At 39.0% G+C, this 16985-nt stretch overlaps 1 protein-coding gene across 1 annotated transcript in view; it reads left to right on the top strand.

Moving 5' to 3' along the window:
- The first annotated feature begins 968 nt into the window (after positions 1-968).
- LOC148013555 (nuclear pore complex protein NUP93A-like) overlaps positions 969-16985 on the top strand; it is a 163999-nt gene continuing 147982 nt past the window's right edge. The window contains exons 1-2 of the mRNA XM_087668082.1: positions 969-1250; positions 1556-1647. Coding sequence (XP_087524208.1) covers positions 1149-1250; positions 1556-1647 — 194 coding nt within the window. The 5' untranslated portion in view covers positions 969-1148. The remainder of the gene's footprint in view (positions 1251-1555; positions 1648-16985) is intronic.

Genomic DNA, 16985 nt, shown 5'->3' with positions numbered 1-16985 from the left:
TAGTGGTGAATGCATACATTTTTTAATATGTTCTTATTGGAACATCATCTAAGAATAATATCATTTTCAATTTTTAATTTATACATTACTATTTGGGGTTTTGTGATGGTGCAAATGCATCACATCCTTTAACAACCTATACTTTTGAAATGTAAAGTACTTATCAAGCAATTTTATTCACATACATTATCTAGCAATACACCATTGTTGAATTGAATATTACCATTAATTAAGCTCCACACAAATCTATAAATAAACAACAACCATAATTTGATATTTTATACATATTTGGATTTCCATCTTTAAATAAGCTTCAAAGATTGTACGAGAAAAGCATATTAAGATAATGTATTAAGGTAGTATAGTTTCTAATTTTAATTCTTTTTTAATTAAATATTTTTAAAAGATGTTTATTTTTTCTATTTCAATGAAATGTTTCAAAAACCTTTTTTAATTCAAAATTTTTTTGATATAGCTTTTCACATACTCAAAGAGAGAGAGAAAGAGAATTATGGAGAGGAAATATAAAATTTAAAAGGAGAGATAAAAAAGGAAAAAAGATAAGAGAGAGAAAGAAAAGAGAGGATGGGAAGAAGAAAAGGGGAGAGAGAGAGAGAGAGAGAGAGAGAGAGAGAGAGAGAGAGAGAACTAAAATAAAAGACAAAGAGAAAGAAAAATTTAGATATAGGGAATCGAGGAAAGAGAGAGAGAGAGAGAGGGAAAAAGAGAGATGGAAGGAAAAAAATTAGAAAAAGAGAGGGAAAAGAGGAGAGAGAAAGAGGAGAAATGGATTGCTGGTGCTATTATGCTACCAACGCGGTAGCCATCTCTCTTTCTCACGTTTGGTTGTGCAAGGGAAAGAAAAGGGTAGATTTTCTAAACTTCTCCTTCCAAATTTCAAAGCCTATCGACTTTTCTTTATGAACGTTGTGTAAGCAACTGATAAGTATTGTCCTTGTCTAGTAGAGTAGGACCAAAAACAAGGGAAACGAAAGCCCCTCAACGTTTAGTTTACAACTCCGTCTTCACTCCGGAAGCACTACTATACTTCCCATTTCAACTATAAAGCGGGAAACATGTAAGCAGCAGTAGAAGAAGAAGAAGAAAAAGAAGAAAAGGAGACGGACGCAACCTTGCTTACGATAGCCATGGCTGGAGACACGGAAGTTAGAAGCTGGGCCGATCTTTTGCACAACTCCACGCAGCTCCTGCAGTCCGCCACTCCCTCGGCGCAGTTCCCTCCTATCCAGGTTTCTCTCTCTCTCTCTCTCTCTCTCACACACACACACACACACACACACACACACATATCCATACATACAGATGCTTTAGACCTCTCACAAACACACATACATGCTTTTGTTGAAGCCGGTGTTCTGATTAAAATAATTTACAAGGGGGACGATGCTACCCGGTATGTCAGAACCACGAAAATGCATTGGAAACATTGTGTGCGCGCACACTCGCATTCACGCATACGAACATCACACTGATTTGCTTTCCCACTCCCATTTGAATAACCTAAGTTGAAGCATTTTTCGTCGTACATCTGCAGAGGAGCTTGGACCAGTTGGAAGCTCTCTCTAAAAAACTCAAGGCAAGAACATCAAGGCTCGAAGCTCCCAGTCAGACCATTGCAGCCACCAGGTACGGACAGTTTTCGAAGTAGAAATGCTCCTTGACACATAGAGAGAGCATTTCAAAATCACAGCCTGCATTTTCAATCTCAAACTTAGTGTTGTAGAACCCTATCCCTCAGAAAAAGAAAGTAGTAAGTTAATGTACTCCTCTTCCTTATCACATTTGCTTGGACGCAGTGGAAAAAATACTTGCTTCTTGGATTTTTAATATGGCACCAACTTTCAACTTTGAAGAAACATATCCACCTTTACAACGTGGTGATCGAACATGCCTTGGTTGGTTTGACAATGAACTTGATGCTAAGTACCCTCCAAATTTTAGCACGATTTGGACATTTTGCATAGCATATGGAAGCATAGTGGCAAGCTAGATAATGTGGAAAAAAGATGAAAAAGTTGGCAATAGGTATTGGGCCCTAAACCTATTAAAGGGCTCTCCTTGAAAGGAGTAGCTACTTCTTTACATTATGGGAGAGCTTTCCACAAACTTCGAGCAACATCAACCAGTCTAAAGCTGAAAGTGATTTTAGCACTAATCATGACTAGTTGTTGACATGTTCTTATACCCTTGTGTGATGGGATGGGTGGAAGCAAATGATGTGGTTGAGGGAGCAAGTGAGAGAAGGATCGTGCGCGAGGTGAGATGCATATGCAGAAGGTGAGACAGCTCATGGCATGACTTATAGATGGTGTGCAATAGATTGTGTCTTCATGATTGTGGGCAGCAAATCATGTTGAAAGATAATGAGTAACAATTTGTTTTTCCCCTTGTGATGGCTGAACATGACATTTTTCCAAAGGTGTCCAAAATATACATGATGTAGTGTGTTGATAAATTGGCCATATTTGATAAATTAAAAAAGCGATGAGCAAACAAGTTTGATGGTAATTGTTGGGATCATCATCATAGTGTTCATCCTAGAGTGGAACAACAAATGTGCTTCTTCTTCATCTTCTTTTGTTTGTGTGGAGTTGCAAGGAGCAGTTGAGAACGAGTCTACTTGTGCACTAGAGTGTATACGAGATTGAGGTGATCGGAATGGCTGTGTCTTGATTGAGGTGGTGAAGATGATTGGAGGTAGATGACGTTGAAGTGAAGAGTTGTCTTGGATAGGACTATTAGGTGACTTCATGGATTTCAAAGTGTTGGTTTAAGCTTGGGCTTTTAGAGTTGATACTTTTACAAATCTCTATTAATTATTGGAATTAGGATTTGAGAATCTCTTCTACCTTTCTTGGGTTCTCTCATCTTTTGTTGAGTTGTACTACAAGTCTTACATGCAAGCATGCATATAGAAAATTTATGTTGCTCATCAAAACATAGGGAAAGATAACATTAACTATTGAATATTGGGTGAACATTTGCAAAATTAGATGGTAGCAAACTTGTGCCAACTAAAGGCTGAAAATTGTGGTGAAATAAAAATTATAGAGTAGTTTTTGGATTAAAAGTTGTGCAAAAATATGAAAGGACCAGTATAGAAACTATGGGACTACATGCATGGACAGAAGCCAAATGGAACTTGCAACTAGCTAGAATGCTTCATAGCAAAAAGATGACCTCTAGGTGATGAGTCATCTCTAGAACCATAGCTTGTTCCTCCATAGCCACTTGTATAATGACTATATTGTGTCTTTTTGTGACCTCTAGATATAACATTATTCTCATGGTAGCATTCCTTTTCAAAATGACCAACTTGCCACAACAATAACAAGCACCATTTCTATGAGGACTAGACCATTTTCTACTTGTCAAGAAGGATCTTCCCTTGCCTCTAGGCATAAAGTCTCCATGACTAAAAGAGTTATGACCATAGGCAAAGCTAGCTTTATGACTAGATCACTAGAGAACTGGGAGGCTTCTCACAAGGTTTTATCGTCATTTGAACTTTAGGCAGTGCTAGGTTAGAACCTGATTCATGCCATTTTATGGGACACGCTGCTTGAATATTAAAAAGGTTGAGCATGAATCAATGTTATAAATGAATGAGAGAATGCACAGAATGTGCAAGGGTAGAGTTGTCCAACACTTGTTAGTGGCTCTCGTAGGAGCAAGTTGAGGGAGGTGTTGATGTGTGTTGTTCATTGGAGATGGATCTTGAGTATAGTAACCATAGGAAAAAGTAGAGATTTATGAAGAAAAGTGCTAAAAAACAAAAACAACTTGTTGCAGATGCGAATGTAAATCATGCTGATGTTGGAAATGGAAGGTTAGTAGGCTTGAAGCCAACAATCTTGGGTTTTTGGTAAAGGCAACAATGTAATTGCCTTAAGATGATGGGCCATGGTAATTGATCATGGTGAACAATGGGAGGTTTGGCGACAACTATAGACCATGAAGCAGGGGTTATTGGTGGTTGGACAACTAGTGGAAGAGGGCTGATGGCCAAAACTTGCAAGATAAGAATTGGGCTGAATCATAATATGGGGGAGTTTCGAAAAGGGGGAAAGCGGAAATGGAAAAAAATCAAAGTTTTGACCAGCTCCGGAAACAGGGGGAAGAGTTTCAGATTTTACTCTAAAATAAATATATAGGTTTCTAGATATATCGATATCTACAACAATATCCATCCAAATTTCACACAAAACTTTAAGTCTTCATGTCATGTGATTGAACATGTTGCAACTTATATCAATAATTAAATGTCATATATGAATCATAATCATTACATGATTAAAGAACATTAAATACTTATTACTTACAAGTTAAGACTCAAAATGACAAATTGTTAAAACTTAAGACTCAATTGGATACTCTATTGAGAAAAATTGGTATTATTATTATAATCTTGTCAGTGGTGAATTTCAAGTTAGTAGGGATGTTATGGATGAATTATGAGTCATGACTCATGAATCATTTGAAGAAAGACAATAGATATTAAGATTTAATAACCAAGATGTACAGTAGTACTAAGTAAAATCAAGATATGTATAATTGTTTAGACTCTAGTATTGAGTGTATTAACATCAATGATCATGTAATAAAAAAGCTATAGGCTAATGATCACGATCTATGATTATGTGTCAATATCAATGATCAAGGTTGTAATGATTTGAGGATCCATGTACCATCTTCTTATATGAGGACTCTCTCTTTGATTGAGAGGGTAATGAAGCAGCTAACCTTTGCCTCAGTCTTTGACTCTGGATCCGATTGTGGCTTTGTTGCACGTGTGGCCCTTGCTCTAGTTCTCATCTATGTATGAGTCTCATGGAGTGATGTTGATAGCTTCTCATAGAGCATAGAGTAGATGTCTTGCTTTTCCTGTGGTATGTCAAGGATGTCACACACCTTCTCTATATCAATTTTGTCCACATTCACCTATAAAGATGAACAAAACAAAGATACGAGAGAAGTTTCAATATTGAATATAGAATTTGTGGCTAAAATAAAAATACGAGTCAATATTGAATACATCATACATCCAAAGTAATAAGTTCACACAATCCAAGGTTAAACAAGTTAAAAATCATCACTTGGAAAGGCTTAGGGGACAAAGTTATCCTCTTAAGAAGCTGAAGGTTACAATGACAAAATGCCAACGTTCCAACTAGGCTGTTGCAAGCTTATTTCTTTTTTTAGTGTGGAAGAGGATCCATGTACTCTAGTTCCTTTCAATAGACCCTGAACTGCAATCGGACACGAATGGCAATGTGTATTTACTCAAATTTAAGAGATTGAAATTTGATTAATTGAGGTTAGGCGAAATTGATATTTAACCAGGCAATAGGTTGCATAATGCATTAGATTATCAAAAGTCACATTATATATATCAAAGTAGGAGCACAATTACTGTATTTCTCTCACCATGAGATGTGGGCTGAAGTTGTCTCTCGGAGCCTTGGCCAAAATGAAGAGAATAATTGTGGAATGCTAGCAAATCATTCTCTATCCTCCTCATCATAACCAAATTATCCCCTATGATGCGGCTCATGTAGTCCATGAAGCCCTACTTCAATTCCTCATTATTGTACTCCTCATTGTACCAAAGAGAATATAGTATATGTGCAACAACATGGATTGGTTTATGAACCCAATTCCATTTTGCCAACTATTCGGCTCAAAATGTGCCATGTAATTAGTTGCAAATAATGATGCAAATGAAGCTTGAGATACAAGCCGGTAGATCTTCTAGGGCCCTCCGAAGTGGAATTTGATGGAAGGATCCTTGAATCCCGTATGGTTTGTTGGTACCAATGAGGTAATGGGTCTCATGGAAAGGGATTAGGGGTTGAAGAATCTATGAGAAGGTCAAGAGCGGGCAGTAGGCTTGGTTCGGAAGGCATTGTCTTCAATGGAATATGTTGAGCCTTGTTTCTTCTTTTGGTGTGTAGGATCTGGATAATTTTCAATACATCGATTTCAATCGAGGGGGCTTTAGATGCAAATATATCTCAATGTATCTTTTGTTTCTTTTGAGTGTGCAGTTTGGCACTTTTCTTTTACACTTGCCTCCCATCCCATTCTTATTTCTATATCTTTCTCTTGCGTTCTGTAATTTAGGATTGCACTCCACTTTTGCATCAAACACATTGGGACTTGCATCTTCTATCTTTGCTTCTAGTCCTTCTTTTTCTCTCCATCTAACGTCACTTATTTTCTAGTGAATGCCTCTTTGCATCTTGATACATTGCCTTCCACATACTCGCAAGTGAGCATATCCGTTCACCTTGGGACAATTGTGATATGTATCCCCCTCATTACCCTTGGACACTCACTTCCATTGACCTCTCAAATGTAGGGATTTTTGTTCTCTACTTATGGTATGTTGTCACACACTTCATGGGTCACTCCCATATAGGGATTTCCGTCCTTTGCTCCATGTGCCTATTTTTTCTCCATGGGCTACTCATGTGGTCACCTTGCCCATGCTTGCTTAGTTTATTCCTACTTTTGGATCCACTATGTACACTTCATGCATGCATGATGGTGTGAAGGAAACTGCTAGGGTTTGCACTGAGGACACACAAATTGTACGACCACGATAGAAACACAGAGAGAAAAACAGACACAGAGGGCAAAACTCAAACCCTAAACGCAAAACTCAAAACTCAAACCCTAAATACAAAACTCAAAACTCAAACACAAAAACTCAAACACAAACAGAAGGGAGAGAGAGAACACAACTCTGAAGTGAATGAATGCTGTAAATGAATGTAAGAGTGTACAGTGTGCTCAAGGGCAGAGCTATGTTGGAGTGTAACGTCCACCGAAGACGGATCCCAAGTATGTGACCACGAGTCGGAGTGTTGAATAGTGACTGGCAGCAGGTTGGTCACCAAAACGCAGCAGTCTGGAGGTTGGAAACTGGTAAACGCAGCAGTGTACCACCGATCGGAGGCTGGAAACTGTGCAGAGTCTGTTGTAAACAGCAGGCTGAAACAATGTCTGAGAGTGTTAGGGTCTGCAATGCTGAAAATGTAGGCTGGTTGACCTTGGAGATGATGGACAGCAAGCGGAACAGCAGTCTAGGACAGTTTGGAGCATTCGCCAGCAGCTGAGAGTTGTCGCCTATAGCAATGGACAGGCTGAAGATAATGTGGCTGCAGTCGATGATTGTTGGACAGTAGATGGAGATGGGCTGCAGGCTGGAAATTGGGCGCCAACAGCAGCAGAGGGTGTGTGGGCTGGTGTAACCTGCAAACAAGGATGATAGTTGAATGGGGGCAGCCTGTCTATTTGTAGATGTGGAAGGGCGCCCCAAAAATTAGGGTTTCTACTAAACTCTCTCCAACCGCTCCCCGTTTTAGGGTTTCCATTGAACTCTCTCGAACTGCTCCTTGTTTTAGGGTTTTACTCTAAAAGAGTATTTTTAGTGTGTTTTGGGGCTGTTTAAGAGGCTAATCAGCAAGTAATGCATATTTTAGCTCAACAGATGGGCGCTCTAGGATTAATTCCTAGGTGTACTCCACTTCTTCACCCTATCCACCTTATCTATCTAATCCTATATGTAACATTACCACGCTTGTTGCTATGGCTAAGAATGCCTTTACGGATAAGGCTTTTTTCAACGGATCGCATTTCACCACTTGGTCAAACTTTATGCAACAAGTGCTTGAATCTCAGGGTCTTTGGGACCTAGTCGTTCGTTTGAAGTCTATGTTGAACCTTTGACTGAATGGCTTAGCGTGATCACGGTTGTCAATGGAGAGCCTGCAATGTCACAACCAATGTTGAGTTAACACAAGGGTTGCTTCTTGAGTTTCACTCTCAATTACAACATTTTTCTCTTACATTTGAGCATTGGAGTCCTCATTGATTGCTATTTGGTGCAATATTGGACTCAATGTATCAGTCTTGAGTCTGAGCTTCAAGAGTTTTCCATTACGAAAGGGGATGATCTGAAAGTCAAGTTGACTAAATATAGGCAGCTACTTATCAAGTTTGCCACTATTGGCTCACTGAAGTTTGATAATGATCAGGTCACATTCTTTTTGAACAAGCTGCCTGAAAAGTATTTCCACTTCATCTAGTACATCATCTTGTTGCTCCGATTGCCAATCTTCTGAGTTTGAATGTAAGTTTTTGCATTACATGAGACCGTATGATTGGGTCTACAAGAAGTTCTCCCCACATTCTTATTCAAAGAGGGGTTTGGTTGCCCCTTCTTCTCAAGGGAAAACCGAAGGTGGCTAGAACTCACAAGATGTGACAGCCTTTCCTCAGATGAACCCAAAGAAACCAAACCCATCTGCTTGCAACTCCCTAAGAAGAATAGGTTTACACACATTGCGAGCAATCAAGCCATGTGGACGAGGAGTGTTGTACCTTTCCCTAATGTCGCCCCCCCACCTAAGAAAGCAAAGCAAATCACACTGATTGCCTACACTCTTGTTGAACAGTCTAGTAGGGCTACGCCTCCCGTTGTTGCCCCATCTATAGCTTTTGGCACATTGTTGCTAGACACGAGGCATATAGACAGTCTCAATAGCACATATCTTTCACAACCCCTGAAGGATTAGTTGATTGGTTTGGTGGCTTCTCTCCCATAGCACTCCTTGCATCCGTTTTGAGGTCTCCCCTTGCATATCCATCTAGAATCACTTCCCCACCTCATCGTAAGTCTCATTGTTATAGATGTGCAGATGGTGCGATGGTGGTCACATCCTTAGGCTAGCATCCTTTGGATCTTTGAGTTTCGTAGGCTAATAGGTTGGGCCCATGGGTTACTTTGTTCTTAGGTTTTCCTTCTTTTGTCTTTCGTTGCATTCACTTATTCAATTTGAAACTAGCCTCCCTTCTTGGAAAGACTGGCAATTCGTTGATGGAGTACTTAATTACAGCAATCAGCAAATGAAGATAACTTGAAATGCACAAATTACCTTAATAATCTTAGACATTGGACATCTTGTTGGCCCCAGAACGAACGCCCCTTTTGGTATTTCTTTAGCTTGATTGCTAATGGAATGAATTCAATCTTCACAATCTCCTTTGCTGTTCCAAAAAGCCCCTTTGTTGTAGGAACAATCGGCAATCAATTTGGGCCAATTGCCCTTTGATTTTTCACCTAGGACTTGCACAAATGGAACCGCCAACAACTGGCCAAATGCTACCCCAAATTACTATAAATGGGATGGCATCTGAATTCCCTGACAATTATACAAATTTCAGATGTTGAATTTAGTGTAGGATGTCTTCATCAATTGGCATGGGTCCTAAGGTGGCCGTCAAACCATAATTTATGCAGAAATTTAGGGTTTACAACAGAAATTTCTTTGTTGTCCACTAACTTTGATTGAAATCTGATCCAAAAGGTTGAGAAATGTTGAGAATGATTGAGCACAAGCTGGAGAAGGTGAGAGAATGCCAAAAAAGAGAGAAATTCAAGAATTCTTCGCAGAGGAATCTTTTAGATTGGCTGCATCTCATCAAAAACTGCCCATGAGCTGTCATCTACTGCTAGAGATGCTAGAAATGGCTGTCGTCAGCCATCAGCTGCTGTCGCCACCTCTTAAAGATCTCAAAATTGTTGTCGTCTGCTTCAAATGGGGTTGTTTGCTGCTGTCCTGCTTGCAAAAGGTCAAAATCAAACCAGTATCTTGTTCTCTCTCTTTCTCTCAACGTGAGATAATTGAATTTCTCTCTCTAGCCTCCTAGAACGTTTTTTAGTCTTGTATGGGCATTTTCGCTAAGTGGTAGCCTTCTAAACGCATTTTTCACATTATCCAGCCATTTAACTAATTTTTAGAATTAAATAATTTTGAAAATTAAATTTAACCCTTTTGACCTTGCCCAAAATCAAATGTGCCCATCTATAATTAAATTGGTTGGGCCACTTGCAACTTGGAGTGGTCCACAGCCTCTGTTGACCCTTAGATTGGCATTAATTAATTAATTAATGCTAGTCCTAGTCCCTAGATGACACCTATTGGCCAAACCACTGCCCTAGGGTCAACTGACCAACAAAACCCAGTTGGCATAACTTATGGCAACTTTTGCCTTTGATACCCACTGCATCCTCAACGTGCTTGGCTTGTTACTATGGAATATCTGCCATGTGCATAACATGTGCTCAAACAACCTTACACATTTGATTAATAACTTAATCAAATGTTACCAACAAAACCCAATTGGCATAACTTATGACAACTTTTGCCTTTGATACCCACTGCATCCTCAACATGCTTGGCTTGTTACTATGGAATATCTGCCATGTGCATAACTTGTGCTCAAACAACCTTACACATTTGATTAATAACTTAATCAAATGTTATCAACAAGATTAAAGCATCTCAAAATTTCACGTCTCGGTGACAGGCCTTTCTCTTGAATCCTTGCAATCCTCCTCAATTGCACTGCGTTGTGCCAAAGGAAAAGCATGTTGCATTGGAATTTCCATGAGGCATCACAATCACAACATTACACACTGTTGTTCAACCATGCTACATGCCCCAAACCTTGCTGGAAATTTCCAGCTAGCATAAACCATCTAGAGTTGTTGCTATAAACCCCTTGGATACATCAATAACTCATGTTTCTGAACTATTTTGACTTCAGAACCACAGTAAAGCATATTTTCAGCATAAACCATGGCTGAAATTGTCAATGGCATTTAGTAACGTGCTACTGTACATGGAAGGATTTGTAAACCATTGAAAACTGAGCATAAATGTATCATAAACTGATCATTTGCTGATTTGAGAATTGATCACAAATTGTTGCAAGTGGGATCCCAAACTGATCACAAACTCATTGCAAAAACCAACTAGCAATCAATTTAAGAATTAATCCCAAAAGTGACCATGAACGGTTCTCAAATTGATAAAAAACTGAGTTGAAACTGATTAGAATTTTTGTTTGAAAATTGAGGAAAAACTCATGCCAAACTGATCATAAGCTGATGTAAAAGTATAGTTTTAGTGACCGGGTAAAACTCATACTCATTTGCATGTCTCATAGTGACTAGTATACTAAGTAGTGACCTTATGGGAGACATACTATCAACACAGTATCTTGGATGCATGTTGAATGCTACATCCGAGATCCACTACATACGAGAGCTGTCCTCAAAGAGTGGAGTGGAAGTGCTACCTTCCCTTTGAGCATTAGGTACTACTTTGGGCCCTTGCCTTGCTGAACCTGATTGAGTCTGAACTAAGTTTGGCTCTAACTAAAAGGCATCTAGGTAAAGCTGTAATAATTGAAGATGGTTTGCAAGTCATTGTCTTTCATCCATTTGGCATCCATTCATGAATAATTTTGAAATTTCACCAAGTATCTTTTGGAAACTTTACTTTTGACATAACTTTCTTTATGTACCAAAATCAGCTTTGGTATCTCTTTATGTACCAAAATCAGCTTGGGTACCCAAATCTCATCCAGCTCCTCAACCTTAGATTGAATTTCAGCAGACATATCCTTTGGCACATCACTATGAAAAGGCTCAACAAACTGATATGAAATGCATTGTGTATCCACCAATGTGGAGGTAATTTTAGTTAATATGCTATATCGCTAATCTTCTCCAACAGTTGGAAGGGCCCATAACATTTCTTACTCAACTTTGGATACAATCTTTCTCTTTCTTTTATCTTTTTCAGCTTGGCCTTTTCAAAAAACTATAATATATAATCAGCCTTTGCAAACTTCAAAGCACGTTTGTGATGATTAGCTGTCCTCTTTTGCTTATTCTATGGTCTTTGAAGTGTATACTTTATCTTTACATAGATAGTATCCAAGCTTTTCACATAATGGTTAGTCTCAAAGATCTTATCCTTAGTTTGCAAGATAGGTGATACCTTCTTGCTATCCTAAACCACCTTAAATGAAGCTTTGCCATTGAGACTATGCACTTTGTTGTTGTATGCAAACTTAACCAAGGGCAAATATTACTTCCACGGTGTCTTGTGGTTTGAAACATAGCACCTCAAAAGATCTAACATTGTAGAATTTGCTTTCTTAGACTAACCATCTATCTGTACCCATATTCTCAAACTATCCCTTCCAAAATAAATTGGTTATCCGAGGGTCTCGATCACTAATGATCGACTTTGGCATACCATGATAGACAAAAGATGAGCTGCAAAAACAATCGTGCTATATGATCAACCTTCATTTTCTTTCTCACCGGATTGAAATGGGCTTGTTTGCTAAACTTACAAATGATAGGCCATATTCATCATTCCTTGTAGGTGTCTTAGTAAGTTTAAAAATAAAATCCATTACAATGCTCTACCAAGGCTTATTTGGAATCAGCAAGGGTTGTAACAAACCGACTATCTTTTGTCTATCATGCTTTACTTTTTGACATACAATACGTGTCCTGACAAACTGTTTCACGTTATGCCCAAAAGCTGGCCAATTGGAGAAACGCTCCACTGCCTTGACCATGGTTTTAATACATTTGTCTTGTATATGGATGAGCTTGACATTGAGTGATAACTCTGGGTCTTAAGTGCTTTGTGACACACAGTCATCTATGTATCATTAGAAATCCATCTCTTAGCTGAAGGTGCTCATGCCTCTGGCCATTGCAAAGCTGATCATAAACATTAGCAAAGTTTGAATCAACAGCATATTGCCCTTTCATCGCATCCAACTCAATGTGATAAACCATGCTGAGGGTTAAAATTTGTGGCTTACGTGACCGTGCATCAGCCATAACATTCTTTTTACTATCAATATGCAAAATTTGAAAATGAAATATAGAGAGAAAATTTGTGTTAGAAAGTATCTCAAAGTGTGATGGTTTGTTTGCATTGTAATATCAATCCCCAACAAATAGAGTTTTCACATAGACATTGCATGAATTACAGCTAAGAACTCTTTCTCATAGACTTGTAAATTCTTTTTTGCACTGCGGAGAATTCTGCTCTCATAAGCCACAACTCGGTCATCTTGCATAAGAATAGCTCCAATGCTGTTACCACATGTATCAGACTGAACTAGAATGAAGCAGAAGCATAGGATTTGAAGTCATCTTTTTCTTCAACTTTTCAAATTCTGAAATTTTCACTGCTCCATCTAAATGTCACATCGTTCTTCTGCAAAGCATGCAATGGAGATGCGATTTTAGTAAACTCGTGTAGATACTTCTTGTAGTAAGAAGATAAACCCAAGAAGCTGTGGAACTCAGGCACATTTCTTAGAGGTGGCTATAATCGTCTTGTTTCAACCTTTGCAAGGTCCTTCTGAAGACCATCAGCTGATACAATATATCCCAAAAAGTGGATTTCATGCAAAAAGAATTCACTTTTCTTGTCATCGATGACTAGCCTATACTCACGCAGTTCATTGAACACAATGTCCAAGTGTCTTCTATGCTCTGTTTCGTTCTTTGAATAGACAATCATGTCATCAAAGAAAGTGCTCATAAATTCTCTATGTGGCTTGAAAATGCAATTCCACATGCGATTGAAAGTGGCAGGAGCATTTATAAGCCCAAAAGGCTTGACAAGAAACTCATATAGCCCAAAAGATGTTCTAAAAGCTGTCTTAGGCACATTCTCTGGTCTAATGTATATCTAATGATACCCACTTTTCAAATCTATACGGTTGAATATGACTGCCCTCTCCAATTTATCCATAACATCATCGATCTGGGGAATTGGAAAGCGATTTTTTATCGTGATCTTGTTGAGAGCACGATAATATGCCACGAAGCATCTTTTTTTTGTACCAAAAGCATTGGAGAACAAAAAGGAGATAAGTTGGGGTGAATCAACCATTTTTCTAACAACTCATTTACCTAACTCATAATCTCCTGTTGTTGGGTTGCACGGACTCTGTAGGGTGGCTTATTAGGTGGGCTACTTCCGGGGATAAGATCTATGCCATGATCTTTTGGTCTTTTAGGTGGTAGTTGCTCTGGAAGTGACTAAGAGAAGCAATCAACATACATTTTCTGAAATAACATGTGATTCTTTTCTAATTTAGACATGTTTTCAACATTCTCATTGCCATCTTTATCCTCAGTAAAAACCAAGTACGTTAAAACATGATTTTTCATTACTTTAGAAATGGCAACTGCAGTAACAATAGGGATAGATTCACCTTTCAACTGTACATCAAATGTGAGTGTCTGTCTCTTATGCTGATTAGTGATCTTTTTTGTAGGAGAATCAATCATTACATGCATATGGTGACTCCTTGGCATATCAAGCAATACATCATAACCCTCAAGTGGAGTAATGAAGAACTCTTCGCTCTCTATATATCCTTGTATATGCAACCGAAGCTTCTCAATGAGTGGTGTGATAGGCTCTGCATAGCCCTTACATGCCATTCCACCTTTCCCCATGGGTCCCATCGCATCGGCCTTGATACCTAGACGGGCTGCCATGTTAACAAAGATGGAGTTGGCTCGTGTACCACTATCAAAGAAAATCAATGCATGGTGATCCCTAATTTTGCCCTAAGCTCTGCACAACTTAGTAGCATCATCATTGGGCTGATCACTAACAACATTGGGCACCAATCTCGTTGATGTTTGGGGCTTCTTTCCTTTAGAATCTCCCTGATTTTATAATTCTCTAGCTTGTTGCCTATTGGGACAGCACCTTGTAAGGTGACTCTCTTGTTCACAAATAAAACATTTATTTACAGCCATCAATTCCCTATGTTGTGCCCATGTTTTCGAGCCCTTTCTTTGTTGTTTTGGCCTCTTCTCAAGTGGAGAGAAAGAGAGAGAACATGTTGTTGGTCTGATCTCCTAGCTGTAGATGACCTTTTGGAGGTAGGGATAGCAGCAAACAACCCATAAGAAGAAGGCGACATCAATTTTGTGGTCTTCAGGAGGTGGCGACAGCAGTTGATGGTTGGCAACAACAATTTCTTGTTGAGGCAGAGAGTGCGAGGATTGAGATATGCAATGCTTTCTCACAGCACACAGAGAGAGAGAGAGAGAGTCAATAGCAAGGAGAGTGAGTATGACACAACGTTCTTGGGTACAATGACAAGTGTACCTCTTTAGGTTTTAGATAGATATATATGAAAGTACAAATGTGGTAAGGGTGTGTCACACCCGTGCACATATGAAAGGTACGATGGCCCTTTATTTCTAACAACCTCCCATCTAAAGGCAATGTGTCTTAAGAGGAGCAAAGAATCAACTAAGTCTAGGTATGTACAAAGCTGAAATACATATATCTATCCAACTCCCATCATTATTCGGCAATGAGCAAACCGCTTTGTTGGAAGACCCTTTGTGAGAAGGTCTACAGGATTATCATTTGTATGCACTTTGACAAGCTCAATGCTCTTACTGTCAAGTACGTCTCTAATAAAGTGATACTTTACATGTATGTGCTTCGTCTTTGCTTGAAAGAAGGGATTCTGTGCTAGCATGATAGCACTCTGACTATCACAATGGAGAATAGGTAACTCTATAATGCCAAGCTTTCCCACCAGACGTGAAAGCTATAAAGTCTCCTTGCATGCCTTAGTGGTAGCCACGTACTTTGCCTCTATAGTAGACAATGCAACACACTTTTAGCCTAGAGATCTAAGAGACTGCTCCTCCTGTGAAGGTAAACACATACCTAGAAGTGGACTTTCTGCATTCTGTATGACCAGCATAGTTTGGACTCTATATAAGAAAAGCCAACGATAGATGCCTTCTGCTTTTCAAAGCAGATGCACAAATCCTTTGTGCCTTTGAGGTATCTCATAATACCTTTCACTGCTTCACAATGCTTTTTACCAGGGTTTGCCATGTATCTGCTAACCACTCCCATTGCAAAAGCAATGCCAGGACGTAGAGCAACCATAGTATACATCAAACTGCTAACAATTGAAGCATATGGTATCTTGGCTATTTCAGCTTTCTTATCATCAGACGGCTGTTCTATGCACCGAGTTTCACATATGGAGGCAATGGAACCCCAAAATTTTCCCCCCCTCTCTATATTGAAACGATGTAAAACCTTGGAGATATACTCTTGTTGAGATAGATAGAATAATCCTTTTGACCTATCTCTGAGTATTCACATGTCAAGAATGTGATTTGCATCACCAAGATTCTTCATGTCAAATCTGCCATGAAGACTTTGCTTCAGTGAGTCCAAGGCATGAGTATCCTTGCCAACAATCAGCATGTCATCAACATACAAAAGCAAGATAATTAGGCTGCCATCTGCTGCCTTCTTGGTGTACAAGCAGTGATCCACTTGACTTCTATGAAAACCTTGAGATTGCATAAATTTATTAAACTTATGATACCATTCTCTTGGTGCTTGTTTCAGCCCATACAAACTCCTTTTGAGTTTACATACCATCTTCTCTTTCCCTTTCGCCACAAACCCTTCAGGCTGCTGCATATATATGTTTTCATACAGATCACCATATAAGAGTGCAATCTTTACATCCCTTTGTATGAGCTCCATATCTTTAGTTGCAATCAAAATGGTTCTCAATGTAGTTATCTTGACTACAGGAGAGAAGATCTTATCAAAGTCAACTCCATGTTCTTGCTTGTATCCATTCGCAACCAATCTTGCTTTATACTTTGGTGAGGAACTAGAAGTGACCTTCATCTTGTAAACCCATTTGCATGGAAGGGTTTTTTGTCCTTTGGGCAACTGCACCAAGTCCCAAGTGTCATTTTTCTCAAGAGATTCCATCTTTGACAACATGGCTTTATACCATTTCTTGCTGTCCTGTCTGTCCATTGCTTCCTTGAAGTAAGACGGTTCACCACAGTCTGTCAACATGACATAAATAGCCACATTGTTTGCACTAGGAACGAATCTATAAGGTTGTCTAGTGGCCCTAGACGATCTCCTAACCCAATGATCTTTGTTTGCTGGCTGTCGAGCTTGCAAATTTCCATTTTCAGCTTACTGTCCTGGAATTTCAGCCTGCAAATCAACATTAACAGCTTGCTGTCCTAGCTATTTTTGCACATC

The sequence above is a fragment of the Lygodium microphyllum genome, chromosome 26, assembly GCF_053477565.2.
Source record: "Lygodium microphyllum isolate KBCC chromosome 26, Lygodium_microphyllum_v1.1.10, whole genome shotgun sequence".
Lineage (NCBI taxonomy): Eukaryota > Viridiplantae > Streptophyta > Polypodiopsida > Schizaeales > Lygodiaceae > Lygodium > Lygodium microphyllum.
Note: the sequence above shows the minus strand (reverse complement) of the source record. Positions and strands in the feature narration are given on the sequence as shown.